Here is a 17,108-nt window from a genome sequence, read left to right as displayed (position 1 = left end):
GAGCAACTCTAACATATCTAAAACGTCACCTTAAATAAGTACGACTTGGACACCACTAGTCTAAAACCATTTCGTTACTAAAAACATATGTTCCTATATTAATCCCATTCTTTCGTAAAAATAGTCATCATGGTCAAATGTTTACGAACTATGAAAAACGGGTGTTGAGCCAATGAGCTTTTTCATTGAGAAATGTTCTTGAAAACAAACGTTCAAAATGTTGGTGTTCCTAAAATGTAAGAGATTTAATTTTTTCGAACATTTATATTTTTTTTTTTGTATTTTTATTCAATTTAAAAATATTTTAATATAAAATATTAAATATTTAAATTGGTCAAATCTCCCAAGAATTTTTCAGACATTTGCAAGCAACTGTTTTTTTTTCCAGGAACACCAACAATTGTTTTTATGTTGCTTTTGCACTGTTAGAGATTTGAGGAGCACGAAACGAAACCGTACAGCCAAATTAGTTACATAAAAATGATCGATAATATTTCCTTAAAATATATATTTTGTCAGTTTGGCAGCTTGCTCGAAGTAGCAAGTGCCAGGCGAAAGATAAATCAAAGTCGTTGGTCCAGCGACCATCTGACCGACGACAATAGCCAGCGAATCGATACTAAATGAAAGCTGGCGGAAAGCAGAAGGCGATGGACACCTGATTAGATTGATTACAATGAGAATGTTATATGTAACATAAGATCAAAGCAATTCAAAGCAAGTTACAAATTTAAGAGAGTATGCTACGTTAACAATTTGTGTTTGATCAGCTGGGCGGTCGACTATGCGCAGAACCCGACAACTGGGTCAACCTGTTTATGACTACATTTGAGGACGATTTTCTACCCTTGCGAATGGGTTTCTTTCCGAGTGTAGTCTAATAAGGTGCCAAGAGTCAAAGTTATTTCTTGCTTGCAAAGGGCGCCTCTTTGGATTTGAGTCGCAGCACTTGGTGATCAAATCTTTTATAGAATCGGGAATTGTTAACAGGTCAACAGCATCATTCACATAAGGACGAGTACCTTGAGGTGAAAATATTAAGAAACTGTTTGATATCCATAGGATTTTGTAAAGAGTATTTAGCATCGGAATATGGTGTCTTTCTTGACATGACCTCCCAGAGTATAATCCCAAAACAATAAGCATCGCTCTCCTTTGTGTACTTATACTTATTTATGACCTATATAATTAGTGGATTCATTAATTTATAGTATATCTGTCTATACAGATGAAAATAAAAGCACAAGCCTATGGAGCCAGATACAAGGGGTCGCCAACTTCTTTAGGCCCACAAGTTTCCGTTACCACAAGTTTAGTCGTCCTTGCCGGGCTAAAAATCTTAAATATTTCAAAATTGTCCATTAATAACAGTGTTGCAGATTTCAGATTACGATAAATAATATTCCTGTAATGCATGCATTCCATTCCATAGAAATAATATAATAGATTCAATGGGATGTAATTAAAAGATGCAGTTAGCCATGTTCTCTACCACAACATCCAAGTACTTTGATTGCAATTGTCATTTCGCTATATTACAAAGAAAACCAGTTCAAGAACTATAAAATCATTTGATAAATTTACTTTAAAATAGTACCTTTTTCTCTATTGTTATGTCTTGCCAATAAATTTTACTAATCGTGTGCGTTTCTTGCAATATTAAGATGTCATTCGATTCCGGTATCTATACATTGCACACTGGGCCAAATCGCGAAATATTTGGCATTAAGTCGAAAGGTGCAGATATCGAGTTGAAACTTGGCATATAGTAAGCAAAATATGCAAACAAAATTTTGAGTTCATTTGACTACTTCTGCCCTGACCACCCATATAAGACGTAATTTTCATGTAAAAACGAAATTTCCATAAAAATTGATATTTTTATTTATTTTTATTATTAATTAATGTAATATAGTCATAAATATGCAAACATATAAATATTAAGTGAATTATGACTAATTTGTAGGTGGTCAAAACTACATATATATATGGATATTGTCGATTAAATGTTCAACAGCGTGGCATGAGAGAACTCAAGCTTACCTGCAATTTGAAAGTACCGACAAGGCCGCAAAAAGCATTATAAACATTAATAAATAGACACTTTCTACTTTATTTAAACATACAATTACAGATCGCAGAAACGCGCAGAGTGTTAGCTTTTTACTCCACAGAAGACGAGCATTTTTCTTGGTTTTTTTTTTCATTTTTGGACAAAATAAGACATTATACATATATAACAAATAGCAATTGTAAACAAAATATTTTTTGGTTTATCCATTCTACATTCCCTGATTTTCAATATCCAATACTAACAATAAGTTTGCTGAAAAAGTGTGCAAATGTCAAGCGCGCAAAGTAAACAAAAATTTTCCGACAATTTTATCAATGCAAACAACTTACTAAACACCTGACTATAAAGTCCGATAAAATTTGCACAATTGAAGTAATAGCGAAAATAATTATCATTTATTCATAGATAAAGTATTTACTTTGATTATTTTATACTAAAATTTTGTTTTATTTACATGAAATTTTCGACTTTATGCCAAATATTTCGCGATTTGGCCCAGTGTGAATTTGGAAGATTCATTTCGATTTCAATATATCCATGAGAAGCTTCTAGTTGTTGGAGTACTTGTTGAGTTGTCGGGCGATCCTTTGATTCCTTAAGCCATCATTTTTCTATCAATTTTTTTTATCAAATCCAAATTTTCTGAACTTTGGATGTCACTCATTGGTGGACGAATACCTGCAATGTCATAAATTAAGGTAAATTATTGTATATCTGTTTGCTTTATTTTGAAAAGTTTCTAACTCTCATAAATTGAATATCCTAGGGAGTCTCGTAAACTATGTGATAAAATGTTTTGTTTTTCGTGACATTACCCCCAGAAAATAATGACGAAACTATATAAATCGCTTTTGTGTCATATTTAAAAAAATAGGAATTCATTAATTTGGAGAACATTTTTTTTAACATATGCACTGATAAAAAAATGTTCTAAAATAAAGATTTTGGTCTTAAAACATAGAAATTTGGGCTAAAAAATTCGTGGAGAACACAAAATTCTTAAATTAAGAAAACACATCTTGTATTTAAGAATATTTCAAATAAGACCAAGCTATTATTTTAGGAATACATTTTTTTTAAATTAAAGTCATAAATCAAAAAATTAAAAATGATTTTTAAAATTTATAATGATTTTTTTTGAGATTTTAACTTTCTTAAATTTTATTCGAGCCGGCGTATTTTGGGACATTAGGGCGGGAAGGCCGTAAAAAAATCATTTTATCGATGAAAGCGATTGTAAAAGTAATAAGTCCATTCGATGAAGAAATCTTCAAAGATTACAAACCCAAAAGGTTTTTTTAATCTGGTAAAAAATTTACAGCCTCTCAAAATTGACCCTTTTTTTGTGCGGCGCAAATGTGCAAAATTTGCAAAAAATTCAAACTTTAAAGCTAAATTGTAGACAAGTTATGTTTTTGGTTTCATATGAAAAGTTGGTTCATTTTAAATGAAAGGAGGCGTGGCAGAAGCTATAAAGTACATATATTCTTGATCAGCATCAATAGCCGAGTCGATATAGCAATGCTCGTCTGTCCCTCTGTCCCTCTGTCAGTCTGTCTGTCTGTCCGCCTGTCTGTATGAACACCTAGATCTAAGAGACTCTAAGAGCTAGAGACACCAAACTTGGTATGTAGGTTCCAATATATTGCAAGCAGATAAATTTTGTTTTAAAAAATTAGGCCAAGCCCCCTTTATTGCCCACATATCGGAAAAAAAATGTCATATCAAAATTATAAGAACAATTTAAAAGCTAGTGACACCAAATTTGGTATGTAGATTCCTCTATATTGCAGGCAAGTTTGTTTCTTTTTTGGATCGGAACACTATATCATATAGCACCCATAGGAACAATCGGTCGAAAATCAAGTTTTAGGATGAAAAACTTTTTCGTTTTATGAGATATCATAACCAAACTAATAGAATATGCATTTAGGTTAGTCTTATATATCCTAACCGAAGTTGGTTCGTATCGGTCTCCTATATCATATAGCTCTAATATGACCCATCGGAATTTGGTTTTATGAGAAATCTCAACCAACTAATACAGTATTTTGTTTTTATATATCCTGACCGAAGTTGGTTCATATTGGATCGGTCATAGGACCGATCGGGCGAAAATCGTAACCAAACTGACGAATATGCCTTAAAGCTAGTCTTATACATACTTAAAAAAATTGGAGCAAGTTGTCGAAAATGTAATAAAGCAATCTGCAAGGGCGTCGAGAGAGCTAAATATTTTTGAATTTTTAGCAGTCTTTGCTTTTTTTCATAGTAAGTACGGGTTCTCCGACAGTCGAGTATGCTCGACTGTAGCACCGCGAGCGAAGCGAGGCGGGGGTTGGCGAGCGAAGCGAGCAAAGGGCGGAGTCCCCTAGTTTTATATGAAATAGTACATACCTGTATTTATCCTTTCCTAACAATTTAAGATTTTTATTCTTCTATTAAGAACTTTGATATTTTAGATTAATATTCTTAGTATTAGTAATATGTTCTTAAAATGTTCTTATTTTAAGAACTAAATATTTAAGATGAATGTTCTTAATTTTAGAAGTTGGTCTTTTTTCTCAGTGTAGAGAGGAGATACTCAAAACCCACAAATCAAATATATTACACTAGACAACAGCCAAAAAATTACACGAGCCAAACCCACTATTTAGACCCCGTACTTAAAAAAAGTTCAGGGGTCCTTTAGGTTTCTTTTTATACCTGTTACTCAAAAAATAAGTAAAAGTATATATTATGTTCGTTGGAATGTATGTAACAGGGAGAAGGAGGCATCTCCGACCCCATAAAGTATTTATATTTTTGATCAGCATCAATAGCCGAGTCAATATAGCAATGTCCGTCTGTCTGTCTGTATGAACAAAAGGAGACTATCAGAGGTAGAGCAACCAAATTTGGCACACAGAAATTTTTGTTTTAAATTTAAGCCACGCTCCTCTTTTCCCCAATAAACCGCTAGAAACCGTTTGTTCGTCTGTATAAACAACAGAATCTCAATGACTAAAAGAGATAGAGTAACCAAATATGGCGCACAGATTTCTATAGACCCCACGCAGATCAAGTTCGTTTCAAATTTAAGAAAAAACCACCACACAGTTTTCAAGATAATACGTTTTTAAGGAAAAATTAACATTATCTATTAGCTTACTTAACCGCAGCAAGATCGGACAAGTAAGACAACAATAAATTGATATTCTGTGGGATTGATTAAGGTATCTCAAAAAACACAAAAAACGTTCATACTAAAGAAAGTCACGAAAATTTAATTAATTTTTTTTCGAGTTTTTCTTGAGTTTTAAAGTAAAAAAGCTTTAAAAAAAGCTAAGCAAAAAATTATAATTTCCTTAGTTCAAAAATTGATGGCTCGAAAGCTACTGGTTTAAATATAAGACTGTGTGTGAATTAAATATAGATATATTCATTAGCATTTAAAAAAGTAAAGCTTTTGAAAATCGGTTTTGCTATTCACAAGTAATGATGACAAAAGTGGGCGCACCTCTAAAAAAAAGTAAGAAAAAAGCTAGAATTTTAAAAAAATCTAAAAAAAAACTCTGCCATAGAAAAATAAATGTTTTTCGTCATTTGGCGCCCCAAATCTATACAAAAAATGGGTTTCGTTCGTTTAATAGCAAAAAATTTCAAAATTGTTGCCATACAAATTTTTTGTCCACTTTGAATTTGCTTATTTGTATAATTTCGTGAGCTACTCTGAAATCGCACGCCTCGAACATTAAAGTTTTAATTGACAAACTTTGCAAAAACTTCCTGTTCAAGATTGGGTAAGAGTGCTGTAGTTGGTCTAATAATGCAATATCACAATTATATTATGATACATAATATGAAAAAGGGGTTGTTACCCCTTTTTGTTGCCAATTTGTTGTTTCTCATGGTTTTTAGGTTAATCTTAAGTTGAAAATACACTTTTAATCATTTGGAATTCTGCTTGCTTGAACAAGTGCTATAAATGGAACTCGTAAAACTTTCTTGATTGTTGCCAATTTCTTTTCAAATGCCTGTGTCTTTGTCTGGCTTCTCATGGTATCCCGAAACAGGTTGGAACCGAGGTCCTCGCATTCTTCATTTAATTCTTAATATTGTTACTGACCAAATTCCCAGAAAGCGCGAGTCGAGTGCCTTTCATTTTCGTTTTCATTTTAATTAACCAACTTTGGGCATTTATTTTCATTTGCGAACTTTTCTGTTGCAACTCGTTGCCAACTTTCTACCGGGTGTTGAAACATATAAAATATTTCATCGAAAAAGAGAAAGAGTTGACTTTGTGGCCTTATAATTGAATATATATGCGAGTGTATATTTAGACTTAAGGCATAATGGCATAAAAACTCGAAATAACAAGCATACCGGGACACTACACTGAAAAAATAGACCTAGTGTTAAAATCAAGAACATTCATCGTAAATATTTTGTTCTTAATATAAGATTATTTTAAGACCAAATACTAAAACTAAGATTATTAATCAAAAAAATTTTAAAATCTTAATATAAGTTTAAAAATCTTAAATTGTTAGGAAAGTATAAATAGGTACTAATTCGAATTAAACAAATGATGGCACCGTGGCGCTCTGGTTAGAGAGGCCGCTTCAGTTGTGAAGCAGTAGGCGGCGGCTCGAATCCCACTCGTAAAAAAAATTTTTAAAAATTACTAATTCAAAATAAAATGTAATTAAATCAAAATTTTAAAATTTACAAAAATTATAAAAATATAAAATAACTTTTATTTATTTTATTTTTTAATTTTAAGAACATTTATTCTTTAAATAAGAGCTTGGTCTTATTTGAAATGTTCTTAAAATCAAAAACTGCCCTCCTAATTTAAGAATTTTATGTTCTCGACGCATTTTTTTAGACCAAAAATCTTAGTTCTGTGATCAAAATCTCGATTTTAGAACATTTTTTTTATCAGTGTACACCTTTTTTTAAATGTGAACAGACAACATTAAAAATATACTAATCTTGTAAGTTAATAGAGAAAGGCTGCAAACTGGTTCTAACTTGATCCTCGCAAAACCGGTTCGGTTAAGGTTTTTAAGCAGCCCGAACCGAATCATAGACCGAACCCTAAGAAATATTGAAATCTCATTAGGTTCAAGGGATATATAAGCCAGTTTGAACCGCCGAACCAAACCTTTAATAATATTTTTGAGGCTTGCAGCCTTAATAAAAATTATTAATTATTCTATTACTTTGTTGTAAATCCAATCACACTTCCAAAAGGAAGGGCATCTGTGATTCGGGGCTCATATTGCGACTGCAACATGTAACACTGTGCATTGACATATGTACGCAAACATTGTACATATATGTATGTTTGCCATGACAAATATGCAGTTTGAAAATGTTTAAAGAATTTTGCGCCGACATGTTGTTTGAGAATTTATTGCAGCTCGCATTACATTGCCAATTTACAACCCTCCCGCAACGTGCAACGTGCATCGGCAACAAATGTTGCGGCAGAGCCAAAACGAAGCTTTCAACTAGCTGACTGTGTGGGTGGCTGCAGCCATGTTATTGTTACCACTACCAATTTGTTACTGTTGCCCTCGGCCAACAAACAAGACCTCAATTGAATTTATGGTGTGTTCGAGCGATCTATTAATACTATCCAGTTATGAAAACATTTAGGACTTGAGTCTCCATACTTTCATTAGACTAAATTTACGGGATATATGATAATAGAACTTAGACCTGCCTTTAGGCCTGCACTGAAAGCCTTATCGACCGAGAACGAGTAAGCTCGGTGTCAGATATGTTTGGATGATGGATAATTGAAAAGATTGCAGTACAGCCCTAAGAGCAGTCTAGCACAAGTCAAACAATAACAATTTTTCAGTGGATTACTCATCAATATATCATATATCACCCTCCTCGACTTTGAAGGTATTACCATCCAAGTCAAGGTAGACTGGTATGTTAACAGGATCATCTTTCTCCTCCTCGAGTAGGCAGTAAATATTGTTCGACTCCTGTTTGATTATCTCGTCACCCAGCTTATGCCAGAAGGGACGACAACGATTCTTCCACTGGCGAAGATTGTAAAAGGCACAGTACTGAGAATTGGAGGCCTTTAGCATGGCCATATAGAGGGGAGTGATTTCATCTGCCAACAGTTTTCCCATTAGGAAGACGGCTGTCTTCTTGCTGTGGTTATCGTTAAAGTCGATGTAAATGTTTTTGGCTTGATTATAACACTTTTTGGCAATTCCCGTCTTCTGCGTGTCTCTGGCGAAGAGCTTGCCGAGATTGAGAAGTATCTCAGCCTCGTGATCCTTATGGTCGTACAGGCGAGACAGGCGTAGAGCCCTCTTAAAACTAGAGATGGCCTTGTCAATGTTGTCAAAGCTAACAAAAATAGATACAATCAGTAAAGAGATTATTATATAGACACGTACATGAGGAAGCACTTACCTCTCAGCACATTGGCCGAGATATAGATAGAACTTGATGTTCAGCTTGACAAATCTGTACTCTGTACATGCAACAATTTGAGCCCTGATCTGTTCTAGGCATTGTTGTGCTGCATGGTATTTGCCACCTTCCATAAGAAAATAGGCCCTTTCCAAAAATGTATCACAAAAAATGTCCAAGTTCTTTTGCCGTCCAACTAAATAAAAGAGTTCTGAGTACTTAATTCATAATTCCTAGTTTACTCACTTTCTGCAATGAGTACTGTTGCCTTCCTGGCCATGTCAACCGCCTCCTCGGGCTGTTGACGTACAATCTGTCGCCCATGGATGAGCAGCTGCCTGGCCAGCTGTTGAGCAACCAGTGCATGAAGGATCGGGCTAGCTGATCCCTTGTCCGGCTCGGCTAGCCACATGTGCCCACGGACCAGCTCCAAGGTGGCCTTCAGATAGGTAATTGCATTAACGCGTTGGCCAGTACGTTCCAGAAAATTAGCATAGGTATGATAGATGCGAGCTATCATCTCGGCTGCGTCACGCTCCTGACCTTCGATGTTGTGGCACAACGAGACAATATGCTCCATAACCGCGTTGAGAGCATATTCATACTTTATGCGATAGGGCTCGAGGAGCAGCAGTGTCTCGTAGAAGAGTGTAAAGCACTCCTTCAATCCCTTGACCTTGCGCTTGATAACTGCCAACTCTGCCTGCTTCAGCTTCTCAATTACCTCATAGAGTAACGGACGATCGTCAATGATTCTGGCACGTATGCTGATGGACTCAAACAGCGCCTGCTCCTTCTCAGCCAGGCAACGCAAGAACTCCGGCATCATGAGACAGCCTTCGTGGCGTAATTCATCCTGCAGAGCCTCGTAGATTGGGCCTCGCTTCCTGCGTGCCTCAACGAAGCTCAACGGCTCAATGCCCGCTTTTATTTGGTCCCTATCAAAGGTTATCTCGCGAAAGGTGCGGTAAGGCAATTTGGCCCTAACTTTACGCTCGATGCGTTGAATTTCCTGCTGGCGTCGTGACATATTTAAATATATTTGAACAATATCAAGAGATTCGTTTTGTCTTTAAAAATATCTAGATGTTCAAATGTCGGAAATATATAACACAGTCTACTGTTAACCAGGGATCGCAATAAAATCTGAAACTAGTCGGAAAGACTATAGTCGAGACCTCGACCTCCGTTTATCCGAACTTGATGCGAATACAGCATTAAGCATACAGCAACATTAAAACCGGCGGGTGTAGTGGTTTTTCGCGATTTTTGGAGACGGAAGGGACGGGGAATAACTTTAAAATATACTTGATCTGAACTTGGTTGCTCTAGCTCTAATGGTCTCTGATGTCTAGGTGATCAGACGGACATGACTATATCAACTCGGTTGTAGATGCTGATCAAGAATATATACACTTTGTAGGGTCGAAGATGCGTCCTTCTCTGTGTTACCTATTTTTTTTAAAGAAGAACATTAAATAATACTCTTTTATTTTGCATAAAAATGTTCACATTTTAACACAGTTGATAATCCAAATTAATTAAATTTGTACGCCTAAATGCATGCAAACATTTTTGTAAAGTACAAAGCTCATTTCGGTTACGAGTATTAAATAGACTTCCTTTTCGTGTTTAAGACTTTCAAACCAAATTAAGGTCCTGCCAATTGGTTCAAAAAGACCTTAATGACAGTATAAACGGCAATTCAGTAATTATCACAGATCAAAAGAAATTGAACGTGAGTTTAAATTGAATGAGCTCATTAGCTGCACTTAAGAGTTAAAAACTGCACAAGTTGAAAATAATTTTAATGCACTCTTTCAGCTTCTTGTCCCACATAGTATGTATACGAGAATGTATTGAAAAATTCCAAAGTGTTTGTATTAAGTTGGTTGGTATTCAAAATGTAAAAGTTTATAAATGAAGTAAAAAGAACGAAGAGTGCTCCAAAGAAGTGGGCACTAACAGCCAGCATGTGGCACAACAACAGACATATTACTTTGTTGTCTCAAACCAAAAGTGAATTCAATTCAATAACTTTTTTGGCCGTAACTCTGGTTGTATTGTTGCTTGCTTGGACTTTGGCAATGCTCCGAAAAGTATGCTCTCGATTTTTGCTTCTGACAGAATAGAGCACACACAGAACCACAGCTGCAGGCGTGGGCGGAGACGGAGTAAGATACGGAGTCGGAAGAGAAGGGTAAATTTTGTTACTGTTACACATTCTTATATTGGGGTCGATTCGATTTTGGCTCGTTTATTCCAATGTCCCCATGAATGAAATTAAATGCAGCGTCGCAACAGGCGCCTGTCCCATCCTCAACTTCAATCTCACTCCTCTGACCCAGGACCCAAAGAGGGCACCAATGGTAGCTTGTTGCAACTTTGGCTTAGCAGCAACAGCAACAGTAGCAACAGTAGCAACAGCGGCAACAGCAGCAACAGCAGCATGAGAAGCAGCTTGTTTTTGATCTTGACTTCTGCCATCCGGATGTTCCAGAACAGCGGCTTTGCCAGTGGCTCCGCCGCACAAACTTTGGTTTGGCTCTGTGGGCGTGCCTGAAAAGCATGGAAAATAAGGGACATCTCAGAGGGTGTGGGAGGGGCAGAGGGTGTTTTGCTAAATTTATGGCTTGCCGGCGGCTGCGACAGCGGCAACAGAAGCAGCCTCGTGACAATGTACATTGCAACGAGAACTTGTGGCTGGCGCAAATTAAGTTGCATAATTTTGGAAAATGCTGAATTTTCTCTTCTTTCTTTTTAAGTATGCTAATAAATCAAATATGAAACTAAAAATGTTCATGAGTCATTGGTTTCTCCAAGTTTTTCATAAATTGACTAAAAGTGGATGCAGATAGATAAAAACAGTTTTTAAATAAGATGTCTTCTTGTTCATTGATTCAACTTTTTAGAGCAATGTTCTTGGGACATAAATTAGAAGAGTTTTTAAAATATTTGGTATAAACAACATAAATTTTCCACATATCATCTCTTAGACATGTTTTTAATTGTCCTTTTGTGAACTGACTGTCAAGTAGAATATGAAGTGGAAATGGAAAAGATGAGCCCATGTTTTTATATGCCTTGCTAATGTTTAATGTTAATGTTTGCTTGAACATTTTCTAGTTTTCGTTAAATTTGCGATGAGTATAAAACCCATCGCTAAAGATATTATTTATTTCATTATTTTGTTAGTCAATCGTATTATTCTTCTTGATTTCAAAATAGTTTAAGCTGCAGAATTTGCTCTTTGAAACAATACAGCTCATTTTAATAAGTATGCTAGGGTATACAATGCTTGGCAACCGCAAAGAAGCTGCTCATCCTTGTTTACTTAGCAATGTATAAAATCTGTTAGAATATTTTAATTTTAACTGTGCCTTCTCCTATATGTTACTTAAGTTAGGTAACAGATTATTTGTACAATTACAGCTGCTAATTTAGCTAAATTAAACAAGGTAACTTTAAGTTAAATTAAACAAAGAATATGGAAAAGAATGGCTGTCTTATATGTTGTTCCTTCGGAGTCTATTCATCGATTTTATTGATTACCCTGTACGAGGCCTAAATAATAAATTATGTAAATATGATAAAGAAGATACAAAAAATGAATTTTTCGAATATTGCACACATTAAAAAACTTAATTTCATCAAATATACGAATTAATATAGCGATTGAGCTTAATTATGTTAACTAAATAAAATAATTATTAAAAAGCTTTTAACATCATAATATAACATTTTAAAAGTATATTTCTAATGGCGTCTAACAATAACGAATATCTTGTTCGAAAAAGCTGGTCAATATTCGAATAATATTCCTGTTTCTGGGTATATTCGAATACATGTTTATATTTATAGGGTATATAATTTGTATGTGTGCTACGCCGCTTACGCCGGCTTGATGCTCATACATACACGAGTTCTATATACATACAGTATATGGACATATAATATAAAATCTGCAGCACGGACTTGAATTTCATTAACACAATTCGGAGAGTGCAGCTAAGAAGTGATGGCCATACATCAAGATGAAGGATGAGTACTCTTGTGAATGTACGAGTGTGCGCCGCATACAAGTATTTCCAACATACTTGTGCCTGTGTGCCTCTTGTGTGTGTAAGTGTGTGTTTGTGTGTATGTCATATAAATATATAGCCACGCATTGTAGCGCTAACTGATGTCGCTGCTGTCACCTCAATGATGCCGTCGGAAGGCGCCTTCCAACACCGTTGAGGTTAACAAAAATGGCAACGCCGTCATGTTACTGACTGCAAAATTGGATTCGAAATAAATGCACGTGCATATTTCATAGTCCCACAGCCATTAACACTTACATCTTGCTAGCTACACATTGAGCAATATAAGTGTTTATGAAAAAGTAGAGTTAAGGGCATCTCTGAATAGTTAGAGACATTACTTACTGTGACAGAGCCTAGACGAAGCTATTCAAGTAATTGTTGTGACAGAAACAAAAATTACATTATTGGTAGACCGTATAAATATGTTTATTTTAGAATTATACACTTCCAGCCCTGCAAATAAAAAAAATTACGATTTACAACAACAATTTAAAGATAGAGCTTGAGTTAGGCACATATTCCTATAGTCTGGACCTGTCCTGAAAATTACAACATGATCGGATAGTAACTAAAAAATTTATAGTTAATAGACCATTTGTTTTTTGATGTACTATACAAAGTCTAAAGAACTCGAATAGGGTTTTTTTCTTCCAATTAAGTATGTGGATTTTGATAAAGCCAAGGCTGCAAACCGGTTCTGAACCGAACCTCGTAGAACCGGTTCGATTCGGGTTATTAAGCAGCCTGAACCCGAACCTAAGCCGAACCGCTTTCTAAAATAAAAAATAATTACATAAATTTTATGGTTTTCTAATATGACGTAATTATATGAGACTTCGGATTAAAATAAGTCATATTTAAATCTTCAAATAAATTGAAATTATCATCAACAATTTGATTACTTAAAAAAAAAAAAAAAATTTAATAAGTTCAAAATGTAGAGAAAAATTTATAACACCGAACCGAACCGATGTCTTGCTCTATGGCTCGAACCGCCGAACCGAACCTTTAACAACATTTTGGAGGTTTGCAGCCTTGGTTAAAACAATTACTTGACTAATAGTACATTAATTTAATATTTTTTTTAATAGTCGTTAATTTACAAAGATTATGTCACACATTCAGGAATGAAAGTACAAATTCTGTCAAACTTTCCGTTGATACCAGTTTAATATTTTCGATATATTTTATGTGAAAAGGACATATCTAATATATGTAATAACATAGGAATACTATTTGGTTTTTTTTGAAAGCATTTAATATACTTAACAAAGTTTTAAATTCGCTTGCAATATGAAGGAAATTTTGAGCTGGTTTGTGCTCAGAGCAGACGTTTAACAGTGCGACACACTGCCTCACATGTTAAGCTAGGTCACTTACGTTCCACGCTGTGGATGTCATTTGCCTTTGCTGCTCGCATGTCCGCTATAAAGTAACGGTGCTGCTTGTTGTCCGTGTTCAGTGCGCCGATAGCCTCGTGTGCTAACGGTAACGAAATGTATTTCGCGGTCAAGTGGCGCGCTCTGAAAGTGTGTATTAAATTGCGAAGATAAGTCGACTTAGTGGGATAAACTTCAATTGCAAGAGTTGCCGTGGGAGTGAGTGAGTGCGACCGTGGGGTAATGATAGGAAGTGATTCTTTTTGGACTCGCATCTTTGTTGGCCATGAGTTCCGGGGAGTGGGATTTGCGTGCGCTAAAAGCGCTCGAGGAGGAGGAACAGAAGGAATTTCTGGCCCTGAGCCAGAAGAATCTTTTTGAGCCGGCGTTGCCCACAGGTGCCGCTGAGAATGGCAGTGTTGGCCTGTCGAACGCCAAGCCGGCATTGGCCTATGCCCAACTGCATCCGCATCTTCTCAAGCTGCCCACCATCGATGAATGTCAGCTAATTGCCGCTCAGCGTCAATCCGCAGGCAGCCTCGCCAGCGGAGCTCGTCTAAAGTTCACTCGTGCTCTTTCACTCTCCGCACACTCATTGTCACCACGTGCAGGTGGATCCGGTTTTGGCAAGAAGCTTAAGGCACGCCTGGTGGGTGCCAAGTCCAGTGGATCCCTGTCCCCATCGCGTCATTCCCACAGCTACAGTGTCTCCCCTGTGTACACTCCACCGCCAATGCGCCGTTGCGCCACTTTGCACCACACGCAACCGGTACGCAAGACCTTTAAGACCCTACAGCAGCTGGAGCGGCAGAAACGGCAGAGTAGTGCATCACAGGCAACAACGCAGCCGCAGCTGCAGCGAATTGTGGGCACCAATAAGACATATTGGAAGTATGGCGCCAACTCCACAGCTGCTTCTATCATTGGCCAGCGTGCCAGACTCCAGCAACAACAGCAGCTAAGCGAACTAGAGTCCAATATCTCAGACGAGCCTAATGTGGACCTCCTCGAATCGGAGGCTCACGACAGTGCCACAGAGACAGGCTCATGTAGTGTACCTCTGCCACCGGCGGATTCCAATGAATTGTTGCGCTTAAGCATGATGTTAACTGCTGCCAGTTCGGCTATTACTGGAACAGCGACAGCAGCAACAGTAGCAGCAGCAGCAGCAGCAACTGGTGGGTCGATGAGGCGCTATCAACCCCAAGGCGATGCCGAGGACGATGTCAATGCCGAAACTGTTGCTTACGAAGCTTTTCACCGACCCAAAAGCTTTGAGCGTGCTCTCTTACGTGGTAGCAGCTTAACAGCGCAAGAGAGTCACAATAACAGTCACAATAACAGTCACAGTCCCAGCCCAAGTCATAACAGAAGTCGAGCAATGCAATCCACAAGCAGCGGCCGAATATTTAAGTCAACCTCACTGGATGCAGCCCATGTGAGTGTGGATGTTGGTCTGCCATTGGCTGTGGGTGTGGGTATGGGGACAATGGAGTACCAGAAACAACAACAACAACAGCAAAAGCAACAACAGCAAAAGCAACAGATTATTGGTCAGCCGCTCACCATGATGAGCATGACAACGGCCACAAATCAGCTGGCAGAGTATCAAACAAACGAGGCTCATTATCAGCAGCGTGATAGGGAGAGAGACAGGGAGAGAGAAAGGGAAAGCGATTGGGAGCGGGGACGTGAACAAATCAAATATCATAAGGATTTGAACGCAGCCTGTTATGGCCATGGTGCGTCGCTAGGTGGCGCCACACTTGACGATGAGCTGGAGCAACATATCAAGCATTGTTCCTGCTCCTGTAATCATATGGGCTATGGCAATTCAATGGACTACCAGGTGAGTGCTCACTGTAGTGTCCTATGTTAATACGCAGTCAACTCCTCTCATTCTGGCCCACTAACGTTACGAGCGTTCTCTAACCTGGAGCCTCAGCTGGCGCCTTTCAGAAGCGCATTCCTTCGTAAATGATTCTGACATGTCTTTTTAATTATACTCCTGCAGCTGGACAGCAACTGTGTATGTGTGGGTGTTGCTGGTGTGCAGCGTGTGTGTCTGGGTGTGTTTGGGTGTCCAACTATTCACTGACAGCTGGAACATTTGTAATGGTGGCATATTCAGTGGCTCCTACTTTCTATTGTCTAGTGCAGACTGCATCCCAAGTTTACATACTCGTACATACAATTCAACTCATTATCATCACGTCGCTTTGTGGTGCATTTGGTGTTCATTGCTTCATGGATAGTCGACTCTGGCCCTGAAGCTTCAGCTAACAGATTGCCGCCAGGAGAACATTTTGTGGCAGAAGACTCCTATGCAGGTCTCAATTGTTTCGACGTGAGTGACTAAAAAAGTTGAGAGCAAGTTGTAGGCCAAGTTGAATGCTCCTTTGACTCAAACCAAACGAACAAGTTTAGTTAAACCAACTAAGGCAAAAGTTTATTTCTGTTTTGGCCAGTAATAAGAACTTCTACCAGAGTTGCTGTCACTTATTGTCTATCAGAAAGTCCAGCTTGAACACTTGTCCACCTTCGCATTCACACTTTTCCAAAACTCAATCTTAATTAATTGTATACATGCAATCGGTTAGTGCATAAAACCTTTCACCCTGACTATTGTAACATGGCCAACAAACTTTATTCTAATTGACATACCACAGTTTATAGATAAAATGAAACAGATTGCGTTTTGAGTTGTTGCGGATAACTAAATCAATGCCAAGTTTAGATAAAATCAGATCAGTATTTCAAAAGTCTGTAAGCTGAATAAAATAATGTTAACACATAACTTTTTGGAGTTTCATTGCGGGAAACAATCAAAATCAGAGTGGTGCGGAATTTTTGACTATTTTCTTAAATGCACATTGCTATTTAAATGTAAATCATTTAAAACAAGAAAAATATACATTTTGGGGTACGCACTAGTGTGCCCTATCACGATGGTTTTTATTAAATATTGTTTAAGTATTGACTCAAATGTTTCTAATACGATTGCTATTTCACTTGTTTCTGTGTAATTGAAAGTATATACACTTTCGAGAATGCATGTTTATAGCATATCATAACTAAACAGCCTGAAGTTCAAAGTCTGCCTGCGAAAAGATTTAGCAAACTCTAACCAAGTGTCTTACA

The 17,108-nt window shown here is 37.1% G+C and overlaps 2 protein-coding genes across 2 annotated transcripts; one reads left to right on the top strand and one right to left on the bottom strand.

Annotated features, from left to right (window-relative positions):
• Nucleotides 1-7,670: 7,670 nt before the first annotated feature.
• On the bottom strand, nucleotides 7,671-9,533 carry LOC117784351. Its single transcript, XM_034622060.1, has 3 exons — nucleotides 8,750-9,533; nucleotides 8,504-8,699; nucleotides 7,671-8,437 (listed from the first exon to the last, which is right to left on the bottom strand). The coding sequence occupies exons 1-3, from the start codon at nucleotides 9,531-9,533 to the stop codon at nucleotides 7,948-7,950; spliced, it is 1,470 nt and encodes a 489-aa protein (XP_034477951.1). The 3' UTR covers nucleotides 7,671-7,947.
• A 4,720-nt stretch (nucleotides 9,534-14,253) lies between these two features.
• Nucleotides 14,254-16,318, top strand: LOC117782901. Its single transcript, XM_034619997.1, has 3 exons — nucleotides 14,254-15,445; nucleotides 15,695-15,816; nucleotides 16,223-16,318. The coding sequence occupies exons 1-3, from the start codon at nucleotides 14,254-14,256 to the stop codon at nucleotides 16,316-16,318; spliced, it is 1,410 nt and encodes a 469-aa protein (XP_034475888.1).
• Nucleotides 16,319-17,108: the final 790 nt, after the last annotated feature.

Source organism: Drosophila innubila (assembly GCF_004354385.1).
Source record: "Drosophila innubila isolate TH190305 chromosome 2R unlocalized genomic scaffold, UK_Dinn_1.0 1_C_2R, whole genome shotgun sequence".
Classification (NCBI taxonomy): domain Eukaryota; kingdom Metazoa; phylum Arthropoda; class Insecta; order Diptera; family Drosophilidae; genus Drosophila; species Drosophila innubila.
This window is presented reverse-complemented; position numbering and strand designations above follow the sequence as displayed.

Excerpts from the sequence above, each read along its gene's own strand:
- LOC117784351 (XM_034622060.1), bottom strand. The coding sequence starts at position 9,533 with ATGTCACGACGCCAGCAGGAAATTCAACGCATCGAGCGTAAAGTTAGG. Across the intron at positions 8,700-8,749 it reads AACAGTACTCATTGCAGAAA|TTGGACGGCAAAAGAACTTG; the intron begins GTGAGTAAACTA and ends TCTTTTATTTAG. Across the intron at positions 8,438-8,503 it reads CTCGGCCAATGTGCTGAGAG|CTTTGACAACATTGACAAGG; the intron begins GTAAGTGCTTCC and ends TATTTTTGTTAG.
- LOC117782901 (XM_034619997.1), top strand. The coding sequence starts at position 14,254 with ATGAGTTCCGGGGAGTGGGATTTGCGTGCGCTAAAAGCGCTCGAGGAG. Across the intron at positions 15,446-15,694 it reads GCCATTGGCTGTGGGTGTGG|CCTGTTATGGCCATGGTGCG; the intron begins GTATGGGGACAA and ends ATTTGAACGCAG. Across the intron at positions 15,817-16,222 it reads GCAATTCAATGGACTACCAG|TCGACTCTGGCCCTGAAGCT; the intron begins GTGAGTGCTCAC and ends CTTCATGGATAG.